The sequence below is a fragment of the Gasterosteus aculeatus genome, chromosome 11, assembly GCF_964276395.1.
Source record: "Gasterosteus aculeatus chromosome 11, fGasAcu3.hap1.1, whole genome shotgun sequence".
In the NCBI taxonomy this organism is placed as follows: Eukaryota; Metazoa; Chordata; class Actinopteri; order Perciformes; family Gasterosteidae; genus Gasterosteus; species Gasterosteus aculeatus.
The window spans coordinates 16,156,694-16,179,079 of NC_135699.1; the positions used below are offsets into that span (position 1 = coordinate 16,156,694).

General features: G+C 48.6%; 3 protein-coding genes across 4 annotated transcripts; 1 reads left to right on the forward strand and 2 right to left on the reverse strand.

The window, feature by feature from the left end:
* Positions 1-122: 122 nt before the first annotated feature.
* gosr2 (golgi SNAP receptor complex member 2) lies at positions 123-3,287 on the reverse strand. 2 transcript variants are annotated; one of them, XM_078084080.1, is made up of 7 exons: positions 2,849-3,287; positions 2,540-2,604; positions 2,080-2,188; positions 1,651-1,783; positions 1,303-1,443; positions 983-1,077; positions 123-753 (listed from the first exon to the last, which is right to left on the reverse strand). In XM_078084080.1, the coding sequence occupies exons 1-6, from the start codon at positions 2,875-2,877 to the stop codon at positions 1,030-1,032; spliced, it is 525 nt and encodes a 174-aa protein (XP_077940206.1). In that variant the 5' UTR covers positions 2,878-3,287; the 3' UTR covers positions 123-753; positions 983-1,029. The 2 variants fall into 2 exon arrangements, with proteins under 2 accessions (XP_077940206.1, XP_040046877.2); XM_040190943.2 differs by lacking the exon at positions 983-1,077.
* Positions 3,288-9,547: 6,260 nt separating this feature from the next.
* Positions 9,548-15,761, reverse strand: wnt9b (wingless-type MMTV integration site family, member 9B). Its single transcript, XM_040191239.2, has 4 exons — positions 15,294-15,761; positions 14,453-14,706; positions 12,780-13,045; positions 9,548-11,365 (listed from the first exon to the last, which is right to left on the reverse strand). The coding sequence occupies exons 1-4, from the start codon at positions 15,377-15,379 to the stop codon at positions 10,904-10,906; spliced, it is 1,068 nt and encodes a 355-aa protein (XP_040047173.1). The 5' UTR covers positions 15,380-15,761; the 3' UTR covers positions 9,548-10,903.
* Positions 15,762-16,139: 378 nt separating this feature from the next.
* arf2a (ARF GTPase 2a) lies at positions 16,140-21,166 on the forward strand. The gene is made up of 6 exons (XM_040191241.2): positions 16,140-16,552; positions 17,974-18,072; positions 18,763-18,913; positions 19,010-19,120; positions 19,213-19,337; positions 19,683-21,166. Exons 1-6 carry the CDS (start codon positions 16,481-16,483, stop codon positions 19,842-19,844), a joined length of 720 nt encoding a protein of 239 aa, XP_040047175.2. The 5' UTR covers positions 16,140-16,480; the 3' UTR covers positions 19,845-21,166.
* Positions 21,167-22,386: the final 1,220 nt, after the last annotated feature.

A 22,386-nucleotide genomic window follows, 5' to 3' on the forward strand; every position in this document is an offset into this window, starting at 1 on the left:
ATGTGTTCTTCTATGTCGGGTAAGATGATCATATAACAACGGAGCGGTCAGGGACTAGATTAACCTGTAGATGGCGCTCTAGTTAGCACAAACATTGTTCATTTGATGAAGTTACACAGAGGGAAGGAAACATGTTTTATTCTATTTAGAGAATCACGTCATTCACAAACCAGGAGAAATGATTTAACTATTACAATCGACTGCTGCTTCATTCACTTTCTGATCAGGTCCTTGAACGTGAAGCAGAAAAACAGACTATTTGAGGACAATTCTCTGTTGACAAGAAACACGAAGCATTTTGAGTCTTTTTGAACCAACAAGGCAGAATGAAGAAGATCCAGACGGCTCGTAACTGGAGGAGTAAGTTCAGTTGACAGATTCTGTGACGTGAGGAAAGCAGCAGACATCAAAGTACAACAGCTCTACTGGAGCTTCAAGTGGAATAAAATTAAATACTGACTTATTAAGGTCTTCCTCAACCTTTAGCATTTTACAAAAAGGTGCCCAAAATAATTTAAATGGTGGAAAACCGATTTGTTTAAAAAAAAAAAAAAAAATCTCATTGTGCCACTTTTCACGCGCCGCTGATGGTCAGCCGAGGTATCTGATGACCAGGAACAAGCAGACGCAGGTGAGCAGCATGCCCCCGATCATGATCAGCTTGTCCTGGGTGGCCCGCTTTTCTATCAGTCGCATCACCGTGTTGGACAGCCCCAGCATGTTGGCCACGTCCAGCATCTTCTTATGGGTCCCCTGTGCACGGAACCAGAGCCAAGAGTCAGACTCACGGGGGGGGGGGGGCAGCACAATGACTGCTCTGGAAAAGCATTACGTGAGCGCGCCGCAGTGGTCTCTGCTCGTTAGTCGAGACGCCCGCCGCCAGGCGGTTCTCACGGCTAGACGGGCCGCTCCGCGCGGACGCGCCCTGATAAGGGGAGCGAAAAGCAGGAAGACTATCTCCTCCCTGGAAACGAGGACTCACCCAACAATGGGACTATTGTGATCGATGTCAACACCCGAAGAATCGGGTCAAGGGAGGAAGAGCTCGACCCGGAGCCGCCCGGGGAAAGTACCTTTCTATTAGAGATGTCATCTGAATGAGACACTTATAATCTCTGGAATCATGCTTCTGTACAATTGTGGCACTTGTAAGTTGTAGATGAATTCGACTGCTGTCTTCATAGTTTAAATATAGATCACAGTAAGTGGGGGAAATGTGATATTCTTGACGGCCTTACCTTTTATAGTGGTCTATAAACAGTAACCTTGGGGTTTTTGATGTGTTAAATCGTGCGCACACACCTTCAGGGTCGATCTCTGATCCCTGAGACCATTGAGGATTCCACTGCCGCTGCCCAGAAGGTCGTCCATGCCTCGGTGTGCGTTCTCCAGCTTGGAGTTAAACTGTAGGGTCTCGTCTATGGGGATGGAGGTGTCTGCGTCCTATCGGGCCGCAACAAACATTTTTGGCTTTATTTCACGTTCCGCTTGAGTCATCAGCACGTTATCCTGATGTCAGCCAATCAAAGTTCACAGAGCACCATCGCGTCCGCACCTACCCTCTTTTTATCAGAAGACTTGGACCTCTGAGTGTAGCAACACCAGGCGCTTCACCTCACACCCCGTTTAAAAACCAAAAGGTGGACTCACGTTGGTCGTGAACGTCCGGCTCATGAGTTCCTCCCTCTCTCGGTCCTGCGCCTCTCTGGCGTAGCGCCGATGCTGGAAGTTCTGCAGAGCGGTCCGAAGGTGTTGGACGTCATACTTAAGCTGGTCCACTCGCCTGAGGGAAGCCAGAGAAACCTTTAACGCGACGTGAAGAATCCTCCACGTATTTTATGAAAACGCATCATTGAACCACGTCACGCGCGTAATCCTAACAATTTCTTCCCCGTCAGACCTCATGCGGTTGGAATGAAGAGTCTGTCACAGTTTGTCCAGTGGGGCAGGAATGCTGCCAATGACGGGGATGCTGACGTAAATGTCTTCGCGTCGCCACGGAGACGGGTCTCGTCTGCTCAACCCCACCCTCTGTGTTCACCAGATAGCTATCTGGTCGACTGAATGCCCCAAACTCACAATTTGGCGTTCTGGCGGCGGTTTGGTGGCTCCTTGCTGGCCAGGATCTCGAGGCGCTCTAACTGGTTGAAGATCTGGTCGGTTCTCGCCTGCAGCTCGTTCTCCAACACTTGAAGAGTGAGAGAAGAACGAAAACAGGGGAGAATTAGTTTGGGACGATTACAGGAATGTCATATATTTGTTTGATTCCAATGCCTCCTTCTTATTAGTTAAAACCACTGTTGATGTCATCAAGTAGCAAGGGGGGGGATCAGGGTCGCCTACAGCCCGGCTCCCACCGTTATCTAGAAGAAACCCTCCCAGTTTGTGTCACTGCACCCTGCCCTGCTCCTTCCTGTGCCGGCACTCTGGACTGATTGAGGAGGGCGACACCACCTCCTCTCCTGTCACTACCTCAGGGACGCAGCCATGACAACGAGTCCGTGCTGGACATCCACCCAGAGACCAGGGCCCCACTCACAGTGTACTGACTGCCGGTCCGTCTTCTCCAGAGCTCCCATGTACGACTGAACCTCCTGGATTTGCCTAATCCAGGATAAAAATATATATACAATTAGTGGATTGAGATACAACAGATGTTGCCAAAACACAACCTGATAAAAATGTAAGAATGTAAACAATCTGACGTGTGGTGAGTTTGATGATCAATTAATCAATCAGTGTAGCTCGCCCACAGTTGACTTCCAATGCGAAGTTGATTCAGCGCTAATTAGCTCGCTAGCTAGCTGGTCATCTGCGGCCGTTTCATCCGCGATGGACGCACACTCACTTGTTCGTCTGGTGGTAAAGCGTCTCCATCTTCCGTGATGAGTTGAATCGCGCCCCCGCCGCGCTGGACCCCTTTCGCGCTGGCCCGTTATTTCTTACGCCGTCACTCTCACGGGTGGCTAAGCTAGCTGGCTAGCCAGCTAACGGTAGTGGACTGTACACGTCATCGGTAGAGCGCTTGTGTACGGAAATGGGGAAGCGGAAGTGATGCTACGTCACCGAGAGAGATGCAGAGAGCGCGTGCAGAGGAAGAGCGCTCACTCCGCCGCGATTGTCAGACACTGAAAGTGTAAAATCGCTCGAGGCCGTAATTTATCTCTTACTAAAGAGTAAGAGAGGAGGCAAAGGTGTTGTAACCCGTCTTTCGTACCGGAGTTAGTTCCCCTTTTTTGACTGCAGGCGCGGACACGTGTTGTTTTTTAAATAAACAACCGTCTACTGGTTGAAAAATGCTTTCTAATCTTTTTGTTTTTTAGCACTTTATGAAAGTACCTTCTTTGTTTAATGAAGCGCTGTGATGTTCCAGGAAGGTGAAGCAGTGACACTGACTCCAGGCTCACTCCATCGTGCACAAGTCAACATTTCTTGTCCTTGTTCAATTGATGGGAAACTTCCCAAATTTAAATCCACGCTGCAGGCTGTATCTTACATTCGATATTGTTTAATGCGTTGCTGACAGGTGTGATAGTGGAGATCAACCCCCCAACCCGGGACAAACGCTAAGAGCACAGAGCATAATCTGTTGACATGTAGACAAGTGACAGGAAAGACTCAGTGAGACATGTCCTCGGGCTCTTGTCAGCTCAGCCTGATTCAGTCTAATGACGCTATCCTCTTTTTTCCACAGATGGGTATCAGAATATTCACGCTCGTCCGCCTGGCGGCTTCCTTCTTGCCCGCGGTCGGAGACACCAAAACAAATGATGTCTGAGGTGTGTTTGCGAAAAAGTGCCGTGATTGGATTTCCCAGAACGAGCTGTGAGAATTTCACAATAGTTTCCCGGTGATTAAGTGGGAAGAAAAGCATCCCTTGGGGGGGAGGGGGAGGGGGCTCCGCCTTGGCGTCGTCACAAAAACCACATCTCAATCACCCCTTCCTCCAGATCCTCCACCAGCTCGCCGTGGTAATCCCGGAGAGCGGGCGACGCCGGTCCGAGCCCCCTTTGACCCCCCTCAGTGTGGCGAGCTCCCGGGGGGGGGGGGGGGGGGGGGGCGGTGATGTCGGGCCCAGCAGACGGTTCCTCCGCGGCTCCCTGACGTGTGATGGTTGTGTCTTCAGGCTAGACGCACTTCTCAACAGAGGTCCTCTTCACCCCCCCTCTTCCCCCCCACATGTCAGAAACCTTGAGGCCTGTTCGTGCCACTTCTTGCTCTCGCAGTTCACCGTTCTTCGGTTGTCATAACACGTCCCCGGGGGGCAGTGGCTGGATGTGCGCCGCTGAGAGTAGAGACGTGGAGCGGAGGGAAGAAGGCAAGAGACGAGGCCCCCCTGCCCCCCCCCCTTCCAAACGGCACGCGGGGCACATTCGCCTCCCTCTCAAGGTCGCAGGGTTCTCCCTGTCTGTCCTTTATCTTTCAGCCCCGAGGAGGGGATGAGATGAGCTTACTGGCGCTCCTCCACACCTGATCACCACGGGCACAAACCGGAATCCGCTCTCCAGGTGCGCGGCGGGATCACGCCACCCCGACGGGGGCCCACGGACCCCGCGTGGTTACACACAGTGTGTCACTACCGCCGGTCAAACCTTAGGAGACACACGTCTGTCCAGCTGTTGGCCGCTCCTTAGTTATCAGTGTCTCAAGATTAGACATTTTATTTTCTTTATGGACTTTTAAATTTTCTTTTGTTACAGATCCAGTATTGCCAGATTTGTTTGGGGAGTTTGTCTTGAATAAGAAATCTACGGTGGTGATGTAGGTTAGGTATAAGGAGACAAAAAAAGGCAAAATGGCCCCATCATATAAATGTAGTGGAATTGGAGTAAATGTCCATAAAATGGTACTTAAGTGCTTTACATGGCCGACATCCCACCATCTGTGCTAATATCTGACACACAAAGTGTCTCGTCCTTATGTTCTACCTTTAGATGCATTTGAACGTGGGGTCCAGATGCAGAATGTTCAGGTATTGGGAGGATTTTACAGCTCTGCTGGCTGCCTCTCTGGATCGTGGAGGAATGCCGTTTCCTGGTGCACGGCTCCCTTCGGGGCTTCAGCTGGAACCGACCCGAGCGCTCGGCCCGTCCGGGGCGAGACAACGCGCCAGCAGAGTTGTTGTCTCCGTGGGTTTTCCCCTTCAATTACACCGTTTAGTTCATCAGGAGAAAATGACACGTTATTGAATCACTTAATGGTGTTTTCCAGGCAATATAATACATCATAACTCTCCAATGATTGCCCAAGACAGGCGGAGTGAAGAAGCCAATTATGAGGAGCACAAACCGCCTTGGGTCAACAATCTTTGGATGCCAGTCATTTTTTGAAGGCACACAGATCTTCTCACTCCCCCCCCCCCGAGGGAGATGATCCACTCGTCTTTGAAGCCGTGATGAGACGCTGAATGAAAGCAAATGAGGGCCTGTCAGAGATGACAGGAGGAACTGGTGAGGTCCCAGTGTCTCAGGGGGTTCTGGTGGGAAAGGGGTCCGGAGGCGGGTCCAGACCGGTGGTACAGCCCCCCTCAACCCCTTCCCTCCATCCCCCCCCCAGAGTAAGTAAGTAAGGGGAGGGGTCAAACAACCACAAAGAGACAAACACTTTCTGCAAAGGGGTGCAAAACAATCCCCAAAAGAAGCATAAGAATATAAAAATAACCCCAAAGATGCCAAATTGGAAAAAGGGAAAGCGGTATGACGACGAGGAGACTACAAAGAAACACAAAACAGCTTAGAGATGTAAAATAAGTGCAAAATGACTCCAAAAGGGATGCAAATCAACCACAAAAGTTGATGCAGGACAACTACAAAGACACACGAAACAACCCTCAAGAGAAGTCAAGACTCGCATAGTGACTACAAGAAGATGCATAGTAGCTGTAAAGACAATCAAAGCGACACAAAACAGCCACGGGAGATTCAAGACAACCCGAAGCGATGCACAACTACAAAGACCCAGAGATGCAAAGAAACCAAAAAGGGAAACAAAGCAACCGAGAAGAGATGCAAAATAACTACAGAATGATGCAAAACAACTTCATAGAGACACAAAACGACGACTGAAGTTGTGTTGGCTTGATCCTACACACATTTCAGGGGCGGGGCCTCTTCCATGTCGGCGTCCAGGGGCCTTCGGTTGTCTCACTGTCCGTCCGTGGTTTATAGTAGTTATTCACTGCTGTTCTTTCATGTTAGAATATTCTAACATATTAGGAACATATTGTTGCTTTTCAGTGAGAGGGCCTCTCCCATCGAGAGAAGGCCTCGTCGTTCCCCTCCCTCGCTCGCTCTTCCTCCCAGCTTTATTTAGTCTGACCTCAAAGTGCTCAGAGCGATCGTACAGCTGTCAGACACACACACACACACACACACACGCAGCCCTGTGGCCGTACCACCTGAGGCTCCCGGACCTGTTGGGGTGAGAGGTGCCATGCGGCCCTGCGGTTGGATGACGGGCCCCCGGTGGCGCGCAGCCTCCCGCCCACGCGGCCCCCGATACCGCGTGTTGCGCGTGAACCCCTTTCTGATGACGCCGGGGATTTAATGAGTCGGATCGCTCCGCCACTCGGAGGGAAATGACCGTGCGGCTGCAGATGAATAAATAATCACACACGACATTCTTCCTGGGGATGTTGTTGGTTGAGAGGACACGCAGCTCTTCCCTTTATCGCTGTTTTCCCTCCGTCGCATATTGTTGATTTGGGAAAGTTTTGTTTCGGTTGTAATGGAGGTCAGTGTGTGTGTGTGTGTGTGTGTGTGTGTGTGCGCGTGCAGCTGTGAGAAGGCAGAGGAGTACCATACATTGAGCACAGGGAGTCAGTTGTGATGGTGCACGAGGTCTTATCGTGTCCGCGTCCTATCACAGCGGCTGCAATGTAAACCCTGCTGGTGGGGCCGCAGGTGTTTCTGTGGAGCGCCATGGGAACAGCCTCCCCCAGGAGTTTCCCAGTGTGTGTGTGTGTGTGTGTTTGTGTGTGTGGGGGGGGGGGGGGGGGGGGGGGGGGGGGTCCACAATGGAGTGGTAAAGGGAATACCAGCACACACATTTGCAGGGGCCTCTTTGCTGGGCGAAGCCCTCGTGCTTGTCTTCAGCTGCTCCCCTCCAGCAGCATGTTTCAGGTATTTTCAGGTTTGGTGTCCAGTAGACGATGTGTCAAAGACAAAATGAAGTGTGCATTATACCCCCCCCCCCCCCCTCCCCGCCCCCCACCCGGATGGTGTGAGAGTAATTCTGACATGGTGCCCGTTTAACTGCAGGCCTCCGTCTCTCCAGGTCGAGCACTGAGAAGGTCTTTTCTCTCTAAGGACATGTGTTTACACCTTCCCCCTTCCCCGCACCGGGGCGTCCCGTCGGCCGCCGCGTTAGCCCCCCCATGCAGGATGCACTCAGGCCTGTCGTGGCTCTAGGCGGTGTGTGTTCTTGTTGTGGGTTGAGCAATTGCATTACTCATTTCACATTCCAAATTCCTGCCCCACGCCGGATCCACAACGCTCTCTCCCTCTTTCCCCCCCGAATCCACGTCGCCCCTCGTCCCTCCTCCGCATCGTTTCTTCATTTCGTCTCCCTGCCATGTCAGGGTGTTGTTTTTTTTGGGGGGGGGGGGGATTAGGCTTGGCGCTGATGCTATCTGAGCAGCTTCTCTCGAGAGGCGGAAGTCTTGTAGGGTTTAGATGTTTGACCCGAGGCTCAGAGGTTCCGATTACAGGACGGCACTGCGCTTTGTGCCCTTGAGCAGAGTATCGACCGAGCCTCCCACGCTTCAGTTAACGGCTACTGTTCATACACAAATCAGTGATGTATAAACCGCACAGTTATGGATGTTGCTTTGAATCATTTTTTTTCAGTTTGTTTTCATGCCAAGCAAAGCAGGCGCACTTCTCCAGAGAAACGGCCGCGGCCATCTTCTTCCTCCAGAGCACACCGGGGGGGGGGGCGGGGGGCGACCTTTACCTACTGAACCGGGCCGGCGCGTCAGGCGGCGTCCCGACCAGCGGCGCCCTGCATCCTCTGAGCGCCCGCACGGGAAGGCCTGACAACAAACACGGGCACTCGGTGACCACAGGTGTGCACACGGGCAGGTATGCGCACACATTATGCAAAATGTCTCTCTGCCCCCACCTGTCTCCTGTCAGGACTGTTTCTAACATACTGCCCCCCCCCTCCCCGCCCCTCGGGGCTTGTGCGTGCGAATCCGTCTGTGGACTCAGCGGCCCCCGTCGCTGCGCCCCCTCCGCTCAGGGCAGCGAGGGAAATGAAGGCTTTAGGAGTTCATTATAAAACAACAGCAGCGGGGGGGGGGGGGGCGGCCTCCCTGGGGGGGCCGCGAGCGATCCCCTCTCATCCGCCCATCCTCATCGTTTTCCTTTGCGTCCCTCATCTCAACTCCGGCTTTCTTCTTTTTTGTTTTTTAATACTGCATTCACGTTGAGTAAAGTTAAATATTGATCAGTGCTAATATGACATAAGGAGTTAATATAGTGAGTCAGTAGTCTCGGCCAATGAACTTGTTTGACCTCCCGGCCAGTTATGTATCACCGGACCGAGGTTTCCAAGTTTATTGCCCAAGAGGGGAAATTGATATTGAGGTGAAGGATACAAGAAGACGTTTATATTGGTAAATCGGTTATTAAATAGACAAAAACGTGTAGCCGCACACTGAAAATCTCCAAAACGTCAACTTGTTCGAATAATAGAAAAATAGCCTTGTTTTTTGCAACAATGTTTTTTTCAGCCAATCCAGAGATGTATTCAAAATAACACAGTTTTAAATGTAATTTTCATCCCCCTGGACAGATGATAATTTTATAGCGGAAGGAAATACTTTCTGTTTAGCTTTATTTTTAGCAATTAACACATTTTCATTTAATATTTTAGTCCATGTCAATAATTAAGTACTCTTCTAATGTAAATACAAAAATACTAAAAAGTAGCTGTCAAACTATTTTAGCTACATCATGTTTGTTCTCAAGAGAGAAGAGAAGCCGAAGTCCTTCTTATGAACTCTCGCGTGGCTCAAATGGACATTTGGCTCATCTCATAGTTTTGTCCGTTTTTTCCTTTCACAAAATTAGCTGCTTTTTCCCCCAAAAGCATTCAGCGTACTCATCTGCTGCAACAATATAATAAACTGTACATCCATTATAGACATTCTTAAACTCATTAAACCTGGGGGGGGGACACAAAAAGCATAGTCATTTTGAAATTGTCCTGTAATTGACTCGTGGTATTCGGTTGATGTTCTAATAAGGAATAATAATGTGTAATCACAGTAATTAGAGAGCAACATCAAACGGCCCTGAATACCTCGCACAATGGCCCTCTGTGCGCTGAGTGGAAAGTTATGATTCACGGTTATTGGCGGCGGCGTCGTCGTTACGTTCTACCGGTGGATCGGGTGGGGGACGGAGGGGACGGAGGGGACGGAGGCTGCGGTGTTCAGGCTGCAGGTGTTTTTGCTGCTGCGTGTGTGTGTGTGTCTGCGTGTGTGTGGTTGTGTGGTTGTGGCCGACTGCCTGCGTCAACCGATCGAGAGGCACAATTCATGTCCATTTATCAGTCTTGTTTATTTTAAATAAAAGTGTGATGCAGCCAGGTTTTCTTTTTGTGGTGATATGCATCACCACATTCAAACACCCAGAATCTCTTGAAACAAAGGACATAACTCAGCACAGCTCATAAATCTGATATTTGGCCAAAGGATGAAGTGAGGTAGAACATCACGATCCCACACTGTCTCACGCCTGCAGCCCCGGCGTGTTATATTTATACCACATTTACAGTTCACAATCGATCACACGAAACACACACACACACACACCGGCCCGATGGAACAAGGCCTTCGGGGGGAGACGTGCACTTTCGACCCGCGCACGTGGACGCACGTGAGTGGTTCTGGACGTAAGGATAAGTGAGTAAACAAGGGCAGTTTTCTTTGATTAGCAATTTGTGGAAAGCGAGGAGCACGATTAGTCCACTTCAAAGGCATTTACAACAAAGATGTGGCTGAATTACACTTAAAAGACCAAATAGTTCAGCCAGACATTTAAAAACTTGAAAGTACTGTGCGTGCTCGGGTAGAAGAAATAAAAGAGCAGGGGTGTGTGTTCAGAAATTAAGTGTTTATCGTTCTCCCCCCCCCCCCCCCCCCCCCCCCCCCCCCCTCACTATCACCGCGGGCATTTCCCTTTGTTCTGTTGAGCGCGCATTAGGCTCCATGTGGAGATTTTCATACACATTTCCATAAGAGCAACCGAAACCCGGCTCGTGTCTTTGCACAACAGCCCTGTTAATGTATCCTCTGCAGCTCAGCGGCTCCAAGCTCTCTTCTGTTGACACATTTATTTAGAACTCCGCATTCTCTTTTTCTATATGATTAATTATAAACTTTGCATGTAGCAAGAGCAACTTACAATAAGTGCTTTTCTTAAATCAGAGAAGAATCCCGAAATGTCTCCACAGCAGACAGAAGGACAGACAGGTGGATTCCTTTTAAGGCCATTTTAGCCTCAGTGGCAATAACAAGAAGGTTAAAGTATAAAGCAGCAGTACAACAGACACAATGACCTATACAATAAATAGTCACGTGGAGGGGGGGCCCAGAGCAACAGAGCTCCCCTGCAGGTGGGGGGTCCAGTCCGGTCCGGTAACCTCTTTTAAGAGCTCATTTCTCCCCGGCCCACAGGAGCGGCGTTCCAGTGCATCCAGCAGGATTCAAGCAGGGCAGCTTGAAAAAAAACATCCTCACCTACAGTGAGCATCGCGGCGGGATGACGATCGAGCAGATAACCAGCAGTGTTATGATTTGACATGTCGCTCCTCCACCATCGGCGTGCAGGCGAGGGTGGCGCTCTGCGGAGAGGGCGTTCACCCGACAAGAGTCTCCTTCTCTCCCGTCGTCCCGCTATGCGTTCTTGCAGGTGTACACCTCCTCCTCCCTCACGCACGTCTGGCACTCCACGTGGCAGCACCAGCGCACCTGGCAGTGGCAGGACAGGCTGGTGAGGCGCATGGCCGTGTTGTAGCCGCGCCCGCAGCACAGGCTCTGGCAGCTGGTGTCTTTGGCGCACGATCGGCCGCCCGTGCCCGGGGAGTAGCGCGACGGCCTGCAGAAGCTGGGGGAGTCCTCCAGGTGGACCAGGTCGGTGGTGCGGGGGCCCTGGCCGTGGCGCCGCCCGCCGGCGAGCTCCGTCTCGCCGGTGGCCGCGTTGGTGACGCTCAGCGCGCGCACGGCGGCGTCGTGGCGGTACTTCAGCAGCCGCCCGGTGTCGTGGAAGGGAGACAGCTGCTTCCAGCAGGTCCGCACGGCGCAGGAGCCGGAGACGCCGTGGCACTTGCAGGTTGTCTTCAGGCCGCTCTTCACCGCCTGAGATGGGGGGGGGGGGAGGTGGGGGAGGGGGGAGGAGGGAGGGAGGGGGGGGGTGGACAAGAGGTGTCAGTTCTCTCAGTTTGATTCATTACCCGGCCTCTTATCTGGGAGATCTATCTGGACCGACTGAGACAGTTTCCTGAGGTTAGGGGTGGTGGTCCGCGGGTGGTGGGCCCTTAGCCCACCTCAGTCAACAATTTTGACATAATGGATTGAGGTGGGACGGTTCAGAATGTCGTATTTCATTTACCAGACATTTCTCACTTAGACAGCTCTGGCAAATTTCGTTTCCCCCCCCCCTCTTCTCAATGTGTTGGAACTGGCTCTGTCTGCTTCTCCCCTGCCTCTCCTTCCTCAGGCCCGAGGCGGAGGTGACAAACGGTGCAGACAGTGGAATCTCTCCACCCTGTTCTTTGTACATGCCTGCTCACGGAAAACATGGATAAGAATTCCTGTGCACCGAGTGCCAAAAAAACTAAACGCGGCGGCGATTTTGCAACGGCAGCACCTGATTTTAGGGTTAATAGTTCACTGAGCCTGATGGTCAGCGACGAGGGCGCCATCACTCAGCCTGAGAGCCGCTGTCCCGGCGGGGGCCAGAGACAGGTCACACGCAGGGAGCCAGAGGCTACTCCCGAGTCGAGGAGCTCGGTTCCTCCCTTTGCAGGTATGGACCCCTCAGGCGCTGCAGAGCCCCCATTACTGAGGGACGAGGGGGGCCGGCGACCACTTGAGGGTTTTGTTAACGCGGCTTGCGCTCCCCTCTCGGCCACATTAAGCGAGGGAAACATTCAACTCGGTCAAGATGAGATTAGATTGCTTCCCTGGCTTCTTCCTGTTTGCTTCTTTTTGTCTCTACCGAAGGTGTGAGCTGCAGCAGTCGGACCCCGGGGGCCCATTTCAGAGCTGCACAAAGGTGCTTATGAACATGAGGGGGATTTATGAGCAGCGAGTGGAAAAAAAATAAAAAATACATATTAAAAAAGGGGCCGCGGTTATAATCGTTCTCTCCGACGTGAGGCCTTTAATTTAGCGAAGGCCCGCACAGCAAGCTTTATCATGTCTGGGAACACCTGGCTCCAGCAATCCCACACCGCCTCGTCTCCCCGCTACGCCGCCTCGCACGCCGCCTCGCACGCCGCCTCGCACGCCGCCTCGCACGCCGCCTCGCACGCCGCCTCTTCGTTATCCACCAAGGACAACGGCGGCAGCGAATAAGGGGGCGTTTGTCTGGCTGTCACTGGGAAAACCAGGCGAGTGTGTAGCCCCGGATGGGCGTGTAATTATTGCGTGAAGACGCCGTGTCGCTCGCGTGCAGTCGAAGGGTCGAGGGGCGCTTGTGTGGCTCGAGCAACATTTGATGAGATGTTTCTGCTCCGCACCTTTCGGGCCTTCCTTTGTTCGCACTCACCCGAATTCCGACGTTGATGTTGTGGGCGTCGACTCGTGCCCTCAGGTCCTTGCTGACCTTCTTTTGGCCGAGGAACTTCTTGAGGAACTTGGTGCTGTATTTCAGGTTGTCGCCGCAGACCCCCCACTGCCACGCCTCTCGATGCTGGATGCCGGGGGAGTCGTCGCACGTGCACCTCTCCATTCGGCCCGAGCTGCACGCTTTGGCGAGGGCATGGGTCAACGCCGCGGAGGACACCGCCAGCAGGAAGGCCGTCTCCTTGAACGCTGGGACGGATGTGAAAGACACGCGTGTAAACAAATTTGAAATAGACATTTTTACAGAGCCTGAGACGCATTTGATGGCGGACTGTGAGGTTAAGACATTAATTCGTAGCTTATCATCCCGATGTCTTTTGTGCCAGTGAGGAACCCTTCAAGCCAAAACGTCTACGCAGAGCTCACTACGTCGTCGTGGATCACTACAACCTCAGTATTATTCCGCTGGTTTTCTTGTGTCACAATTCCTCTTCTGACCTTTTTCTCTTGGTTAGGCACTGTTATTTGCTTCCCCCCGGAGTCGTCACAAGGGTATATTTTGATCCAATTAATTGTTATTTTGACTAGGAAGGATTTTCCCAGATGAAAGTGTGTAATCGTGCCACCCTTTTCCTCTGGGAATGGGCGCTTTCCCGAGATAAAAATAACCACAGGGCCTGAGCACACTCCACCGCACCACAGCTCTTGGCGTTCTACTCCCTCATTACCTCCATGCTGACCTGTTCATGTTTTCCCCCACACTGATATCCATATGCATGAAGCATTTTCTGTGCACAGCAGACCTGCACAGGACTTGAGCGTTATCCAATATGGTGATTTATTATATCTTTTTTTTTTTAAATCAATGTTTGTATGAGGTCATTGATACCGTATGAAAGTACACAATATTCTAGAAAGAAAATGCTTTTTGTGTCGTTGTGTCAGGGGACTGTGCAGACCTTCTCAAGTAAAACAGAATAAATAACAGAGGATTTAGTCAGCAAACACCACAAATGCCTCGGCCCTGCAGTTATATGCAAGAATGACTTTAAATAAGTAATAACTACAAGATTATAAGCAATCTCTCCAGATGCAGCACGACCAAATACAGTTTGAGTTGTTCAAACTGTATTTGTAGAATAAGTAATGCGACTTGTGGATAAAGTGTGTGACAATGTGATACCAACAAAACAAACAAAAACATTTTTGCGATTGATGGTTTGTTTTCCTTTGATGGCATGTGTGGACATGTGGCCTATTTGCATCGCGCTAATACTGAAAAAGTAGGAATAGGTTATTACAGACGGACCTCAGTCATGCTTCACACGCGCCTCCAGTCATGGCCCCAAACTGGAGAGAAAACGTTGGCTGGTCCTTTTTTTCTCTCTCTACTTTGTTGTCGCAAATAATAATAATAATAATAATAATGAAATAAATGTGGCCCCGAGCGTCTAAACACACGCAGCCAAATGTTGCAGACGGAGACGCGTCCGACGCGCCGCACGTCAAATCAAAGCGGATGATGAGATTAACAGAAAAAGTAGTGCAGCTCTGCACTTCTCTTATATGAGGCCACGTGCGGATAAAACCCAAATAAAGATAAAAGACATAAACCCGCGACTGGACCGTCGGGCGGACGGAGGCCCCCCGGCTCACCTCTTTTCAGGAGGCTCCCCCGGCCGTCCAGGCTGCAGTTCCAGCGCTCGTTCCTGAACTGATAGCGGCACTCCAGCAGGCTGAGGCGCACCGAGTCCCGCAGCGTCTCCGCCAGACCGGGCTCCCGGCGGCACAGCCTCTTCTGCCGGCGGGTCAGAGTCATCTGCTCGCACTGCTTCAGGTGGGCCTTTCCCGTCGGAGCTTCATTTGAAAACGGGCCCGGGAGGAACACGAAGGGCTCCCGACCTGTCAGTCTTGGAGTGGAAAGGCAACAGCAAAAAAAAGGAAGAAAAAAAGAAATACGCATAAGGAATTTTAAATGATCCGTTGATTTGTTTTTCTTAATTTATATATATTTAATTCATATTTGACTTCGTGAAAAGAAGTGACTTTAATTTACGCAGTTTACTCAGTCCTGTCCCTTCAAACTATTATTTTAGTAAATTAAAGCAGTGTATTTTGTTATTGTTTAAATGTAGTTTTGGTGGCTGATGATGATGATGTTATACCCGTTTGCGGACAGGATAAAGTGCAGTTTAACAAACCCAGAAAAACAAACACGCATAAAGTCACATGATAACGACGCATTTGTTTGACATGCATTTTATATCAACACCGATGATGACTATTGTTTATTACAACAGATTAGAACCACGTTATGCACAATTCTCGCGGATTCGAGCAACGCAAAGGCAACATACCTCTGCTTTGCGCAATAATACGCGTGCGTAATTTGGCGAAAGTTTGTAAACGATGGTCGCGTTGATGCCCTTCAAAACGGGTTAATTTAAATCTACACAGTCAATTGATGGGCAAAGTATAAAACGTGAAATCTGCTGACCCGAAATAAGCTGCAGTGTTCGACAGCAGGATGCAGAGCGCGGCGAGTCGCAGTAGACAGGCGGTCCGTGGGAGCCTGGAGCGCATGGTGCCGGGTTGGCGCTGCTCTTCATCTCGCTGATTCCTCAACGGAGAAAGTCAGTGCCGTCTGCTCGGCGCATCTGTTTAAGCGACCCCACAGACTCTGGTGCATCGGGCCCAGCGGAGCCCCGGGAGGCAGGGCCTTTTTTGGTGGTGGGGGGGAGTTATTGCTGCACCCTCATTGGATTGCCTCAATATTGTTACTGTATGATCCCGCCCACTGTAACTAACGCCACCCAGGTGGAAGAAGCTGCGACGTGACTGCGTTTACCTGCTGGGATGAGGAGAAGTGGAGTACGGCGTGCGCTCGTATATCTGATGCCAAACCAAGTTACGCACTGGAAGCGCAACCTCAGATCGCCGCACCTGACGTGACGTTTCCCCCCACGAGGACAGCACACCTGCACGCGTCTTTGACCATGGAGAAATTAAAAAAAAAAACTGCCTCCCCAATTGTATACATGTGAGCTAATGCATTATAATCAGTGTAAACCGTCGGTTTTATGGAAGCACATCCAAGAGAAGAAGTAAAATAATCCACAAAGCTAAAGAGAGAGTTGAGGACAAGAGCATATGGAACTATGTTATTAAAGGACATGTGTCCTGTACGTTGCATAAACTTCCAACCGTGGATGGAGCCCCATCTAGTGGATTCTAGTAGATATTTTTATACATATATAAAAAAATTAAGATTAGGAAATTAAGCAGGTGTTTTTTTGTTGATTTATGAATTCATTTGGGCGTTAAAATGTCAAAATATATTTTTGTATTTCTGTTTGTGACGTTTGGTGAAGGCAAAAATATTTTTTTATCCCCTCTCCTCCTCACCGGTGGTTGTTTTTATGATGGATACAACATTGGGAACACACCATAAACACATTTTAAATGTAATCAAAGGCTAATTCCTAAACGATTTGTTGGTTTAATTAAAGAGGTCTACAGAAAGCCCCCTGCCTCGATTTACCGATTATTCAAAGGTAGTTTGCCAAGAAGTTCGGAGATTACTTTATTTCTCACTATGTAACTGCCGATGCAAACGGGTATTGATGCATTTCCCAACGTGCGCGTTCGTGATCCCGATCCTCCACCGACAGGAACAAGAGGCCGATGACACCGGAAAAAAGCCGCAATACAGTCGCTCGGGACCCGGAAGTAAGGCGGACTGAGGCTCCTGAGAAGGTACAACTTTTATTTGTCTTAGTGAGACATTAGTGCGTCGTAGATATTCTCTTTGTGAATTCAAATAAAACGTGGAGATAAACTAGTCCGCTAGTTTCCTGTAAATCGCGGAAGTTTGAGGCCGCGATACTTTGGCGTTAAAGTTTCGCCCAGGAAGTTCTTTTTTTTCCTATTAGACATTTCATCCCTAAATTAATTTATCGGTCCGTGTCGTCTTTGTTGGCTACGTGGCGGAATTAGATATAACGTTAAGAGTTGTTAACGTTAGTCTATAATTCAACGTAGTTTAAAAAGAACCGTTTCCAACGTTTTTAACGTTAACACCGCTTTGAGTTTTTGAGTGAGTGACAGGTCACCAACGGCCCGGTAGCTAATGCTAATGCTAACGTAACGTAACGTTACTGTTTGATATCAGTTAAAATTATGAAGTAATGTATTAATGTATCGGTCCGTGTCGACTTTGTGATGCGACGTGACGGAGTTTCCTCTCCGAGTTGTTGACGTTGAGTTATAGTTTAACCTCCCTTCGTGAAAGCTAGCTAACCGTTTTTAACTGTGACCGCTCATTAACGGCAGGTAGCCACGTCACGTGTCCAGCTGACGTAGCAGACTGACGCAACGTCACTGTCGGATACCAGTTAAAAGACCCTCTAAAAGTCACGTTTAGAACCCGCGATGACACTCTGTAAAGTATCTCAATGCGACACCACGAACCTGACATTCCTGTTTGCTCACAGGAGCAGCCATTAAACACAGAACCGTCTAAGGAGCTAAATTCCCCCTCGATGAATCACATAAAGACGTTTGTTAGGGTTTGAACAGCAAACAATGTCATCATCGTGTGGCTAAATTACATCTTATACAGAGGTTTGGTCAAACTTCGGTCCAAATTTATTAATTTCATTAGTCAGTTCCTGGTTCAATAAAAGGTGAAGGCTGTGAGGCCGAACTTAGCATGCATCTGGTGTGTTGACTTATTCATTTATTACTATTTCATTACTCATATTAGGCTCAAAAGCTTGAAGTGGCAGACTTCAACTGTTCATCCTCAACTCTGGACATGATGAGCTCAGGAATCTAGACTAAGCACATGCGTTTAGGGACACCACGCCAAGACTGGAAATGTGTCCTAATCTTGACCTCCTTCAGTATATTGCCCGTGTCTTCACATGTGAACTTTGTTTACTGCAATTACATATGTGTTATGAAGCGGAAGAGTGCAGTGAAAATAAGCACCAGATCAGTAAGAGGAATCTGAAACCGCCACAATATACAATCAGGTGGTTCAGGACTCTGAATAGAAACCGGATTTTACAGCACTTTCCATGAACTTCTGGAATGTAGTTATTACCCATTTGGTTGATCATTTCTTTTGTAAAGAAATACTGATGAGTTTATGACATGTCTTTTTTTCCATTTAGTTCAATTTTATTGGTGATAAGGCCGACATCTCTACGGCTGATAACTGCAATACTACACAACTTGCACCAGAACCATCTAGATTCATAAATAGCCTACAGGTAAGAGGTATTGCTGATTTGTATTTGGTAACAGGGTCCTTCAACTTAGCCTTGTTGAACTTTGGAAAAGCCCTGAAGATGAAATTTATACTGTTTTTGGACAGTATCTGATGTAATGTACAATTGTTGATATTTTTTTTTACTTTTCTTTCTATGACAATCTTTCGACCAAATAATTTCAGACTTTTTTTTCCATGACAGTGTTCAACCTGATGTATTATGATTTTTTCTCCTGACATTGTTCGACATAATTTATTTGAACCTTTTTTTAAAACATTTTTTCAATTTTACATATTTAGACTTTTTTCCCCATCTTTTTCAACCAAATCTTTTTCGACCATTTTTGAACATAATATCTTTTTTTTGTTCCATGACATTTTTGGACCTAGCGTATTTTTACTTAAAAAAAACAAAAATAATTTTTTGGAATTTTTTAAAAAACATTTTTGGGCCTAATATTTTTTTCTGTTTTTTTTCATGGCTGTTTCTGACCTAACATATTTTGACTTTCTTCCTCAAAATATTTTAGACCTAATATTTTTTTTTAGCTTTTGTAAAATGTCCCTCATCCTCTCCGTGTCTACAGGTGGAGCGTGAACACTTAAGGGATTAATGATCCCTCTTTCCTGCGTCACTGAGCGCTATCCATATTTTCCCCTGACCCCGCAATATTGATTTTTCCTTCTGCAGGTGAAGATGGGTGCTTTGTCCAGCGCTCTTAAGGGCCTGTTTGGCAAGAAAGAAATGAGGATCCTGATGGTCGGACTTGATGCTGCTGGAAAGACCACCATCCTGTACAAGCTCAAACTGGGAGAAATTGTTACCACGATCCCGACCATCGGTGAGCCCTCCCCTCCTCTTCTTCGTCCTTGCACCGCACGCTCTCCTCTTTGTTCCGACCATCCAACATCTCTTGTTTTTCCTCCTCCATCCGCAGGATTCAACGTGGAGACGGTAACCTACAAGAACATCAGTTTTACGGTGTGGGATGTTGGTGGTCAGGACAAGATCAGGCCCCTCTGGAGGCATTACTTTCAAAACACAGAAGGTGAGAGACGTCCGTCTGTCTGACACGCCCACTGTTGGAGATATTTTAATCCACTTCCCCCATATAAACCTCTATTGTTTCCCCTCCGTCAGGCATTATCTTTGTGGTGGACAGTAACGACCGGGAGCGGGTCGGAGAGGCCAAAGAGGAGCTGATGCGAATGCTGGCTGAGGACGAGCTGAATCAGGCTGCGCTGCTCGTGTTGGCCAACAAACAGGTGGATTTGAGTCAATGTTCTTCTCTTTCATAAATACAATCCTCTGCATTATCAGTGGGAGAACCTGACGCGTATCCGCTACCCATCAGCCATTGATCTGTAACCAGGGGATTGACCCACGGCCCTTTGATAGGTGAGCTCAGAGGAGCACAGCTTGCAGACACAGTGGTGGAATAGGTTAAAGGAGTGGGCTTGTAGACTGGAAGCTTCTATCCCCAGACAGGCAGGAGCAGCACCGTCCTCGATTCGTTGGATTTGGTCAGATATCACCGATATCCCAGGCTGATCATGTGATCTGTGGCGGTGTCGTTGTTAATTGAGCGTTGTGTCTTCTTGCTCCTCCAGGACCTGCCCAACGCCATGGATGCAGCCGAGGTCACAGACAAGCTGGGCCTACAAACCCTGCGTAAGCGCGACTGGTACATCCAGGCCACGTGCGCCACCGGAGGAGACGGTCTGTACGAGGGCCTCGATTGGCTCTCCTCCAAGCTCAAAAAAGGAAAATGATGTTCCTGCCACCTCTGTGTGCAGTGTGACGGCGGACTGTACCGGCCCGGGTCTCATTCTCTACTTTGCTCTCTTTCCCCTGAAGCCTCGGACCTCTTGGCCGGTGCTCCCCAGCATCTGTGCTCTGTAGGGGAGTGTTTTTTTAACTCTCATGCACCTCATTCCTCCCATGTGGGCTCATCCAAAGGCGCTGGTCTCCACAAAGGAACGTCCTGTGTAGTTCAGTTTTTACACCTGCTGGAGACCAGATCAGTTCACATTCTCTAAAATGAGGCTTTTTGTCGCACTAAAGTTTGGGCACTTGCACTGGCTACTTTATACTTTTATACCTTTTCCCATTTATTCAATTATTTCTGCAGCTTTTTAATTAAGTTCAAGTTCTGCCTCTTCTAAAAACCGGATACTTTTCTCAAGGTGGCTTTGTCTCAAAGGTCCACTAAGCCTGGTGTGGAGCAGGCGATAGAATGTGCATGTTTACATGAAGGGAGGTGTGCAGAGGTGTGTCGTCGTGGTGCTGTGAGGGTTTCAGCTTTGTTTTTTATTTACTGGTTGTCTGATTTTCTAGGAAATGTAGTTTTTTGGTTCTGATTTCCTTGTGTTTTTATATGTTTTTATATGTTACGCGCTTGTTGTTCCCCACGTTGTGGTGAGCGTTCTGTATGAATCAGCACTGTAAATGCTTCAATGTGTTTCGCTCGCTGTAGAGTTATTTATATTATGCCCCCCCCCTCACCCCCCCCATGCTGTTTGCACAATCTCGTCAACTTGCACAACGCGACGGGCAGATGTCGTCCATCTTCCCTTGTTAAGCTCATTGTTTAGCATCTTTCATGTCTTTTCATTAGAATAGGGAATAATTCATTCACAGATTCAGAATGCCTCACAGATAATCCTTTAAAGTCTTCTATACCTCGCCAAAGTAAAGTACACATAAAAAAAACGATGACAATGAATTTGGGGGTCAATAGATTTTGAATTTAGGTACTTGGTCACAGTGCAGATATACCATAGCGCCGATTATTATAACCGTGGAGTGGAATATCAAATATTTGTAATATTTTAAACCGTATAACATTCGTGGGTGTGGTTTCAAATGTCTTATTGTTGTTTGTTTCCAACATTATCAAAGATGTGATAGATGCCCTCTTTTCCCGCTCAGTGAAACTGCTAAAACATCACAAAGGATGCGAACCGACATCCGACCTCAGGGGCTATTTCATCGGCCCGTGTGATGCTGGTTCACAAAAACGTGTTTCCAATAAGACCTCTGTTTTGCTTTAGTTCTGATCTCCTTGCAATTGATTAATAAATCAATAAATCCACTCACATTGCAGGTTTTTTTTGATGGGAGAATATTATCATCTACACCTTAAAAAGTCTAGTATTCCAATCCCTCATCCTCTCAATCCTAGTTAAATCCATCTGAACATTCTCTGTGATAACAGAGAGAACGTTGCTTCTCTGTATAGTCGTATTCATCTCACTCACATATGTTAAGTTACAGACGTCACCTGTGAGCACTACAAATAAACAAAGCTTGAACTTCTTCACTCAAGCCACTTGGCTCCCCAAGACGTAAGAATAGCAGATCAAAAATGTCTAAAGCAATTAGATACATTAACTAAATGCACAAATCTGATGTTAACTTGCATTTCCTGAGTGTAACCACTGGAGGGCTGCAAACACTGATGGTTCAAGATAAATGAAGAGAGGTGTAGCAGACTTTCAAAATAAAGCAACCAAAACAAGAAAAGCAATTCATGTAGTGCTATTTTATTTATTGTAATAGTGCACCACCACATCTGCCTTTACGCATGTATGCACATCTTTGAATAGTAGACTGATCTCCACACCAGGAACGCTAATGGCCGTCATTTCCAGAAAGGTCTCTCTCTCTCTCTCCCTGCCTCCCCCTCCCACGGGTGTAAGGTAGTGCTGGTAGGAAGACGTCTTGTGCTAATGAGGACTGATAGTCTCTGAGGGCCACAGCGCAGGAAAGAGCCGGACGGACGGAGGCGCAGTGAAGAGCCTGCAGACTGCTGGTCGCCCTCCTTTTCCTCTCCGTCTGGATTTCAGGTGGCCAATTCTCCATAGAGTTGTTACCTTGGAAACAGCACCTCACGTATTCGTAGGGAGCAACCTAGTAGTCATGGAGAGGGGAGAGCGGGAGACGAGGCTGAGGTACAGGTGATGCTCGTCCTTCGTCTGGCTCGGGGCACACACACACACAGACACACACACAGTGGGGACACAGCCATACTTTTATTTTGTTAAGTCTCTTGGATTGAACAGAGGTAATCTCGTATCACATCCCTGCAGAGAAATCCTCCCCCACCCTGCTGCAGCCACCCGCCGCCCTTTATATTGGAATTACAAGATGCTCCGGGACCTGATCTGGTCATATTTTTATTTAAAAGGTCCTGCTTTCAGCTGGGGACCTTCCACATATTCACCGTCACATCCCTCCTGCTCTAATCTACCAAGTCTCTCACGCCCTCTGACTATCAAATGAAGCTGAAATAATTCTAATAGGATATGTGGA

What these genes read in the sequence shown, in the direction of transcription:
- gosr2 (XM_040190943.2), bottom strand. Translation starts at nt 2,877, where the DNA reads ATGGAGACGCTTTACCACCAGACGAACAA. An exon ending in GGACCGGCAGTCAGTACACT is followed by an intron (nt 2,189 to 2,539) that starts GTGAGTGGGGCC and finishes TCACTCTTCAAG; the next exon opens with TGTTGGAGAACGAGCTGCAG. An exon ending in CGCCGCCAGAACGCCAAATT is followed by an intron (nt 1,784 to 2,079) that starts GTGAGTTTGGGG and finishes GGCTTCCCTCAG; the next exon opens with GCGAGTGGACCAGCTTAAGT.
- wnt9b (XM_040191239.2), bottom strand. Translation starts at nt 15,379, where the DNA reads ATGCGCTCCAGGCTCCCACGGACCGCCTGTCTACTGCGACTCGCCGCG. An exon ending in AACACTGCAGCTTATTTCGG is followed by an intron (nt 14,707 to 15,293) that starts GTCAGCAGATTT and finishes TTCCACTCCAAG; the next exon opens with ACTGACAGGTCGGGAGCCCT. An exon ending in ACATCAACGTCGGAATTCGG is followed by an intron (nt 11,366 to 12,779) that starts GTGAGTGCGAAC and finishes CCCCCATCTCAG; the next exon opens with GCGGTGAAGAGCGGCCTGAA.
- arf2a (XM_040191241.2), top strand. Translation starts at nt 16,481, where the DNA reads ATGACACCGGAAAAAAGCCGCAATACAGTCGCTCGGGACCCGGAAGTA. An exon ending in GGACTGAGGCTCCTGAGAAG is followed by an intron (nt 16,553 to 17,973) that starts GTACAACTTTTA and finishes TTTTCCATTTAG; the next exon opens with TTCAATTTTATTGGTGATAA. An exon ending in GATTCATAAATAGCCTACAG is followed by an intron (nt 18,073 to 18,762) that starts GTAAGAGGTATT and finishes TTCCTTCTGCAG; the next exon opens with GTGAAGATGGGTGCTTTGTC.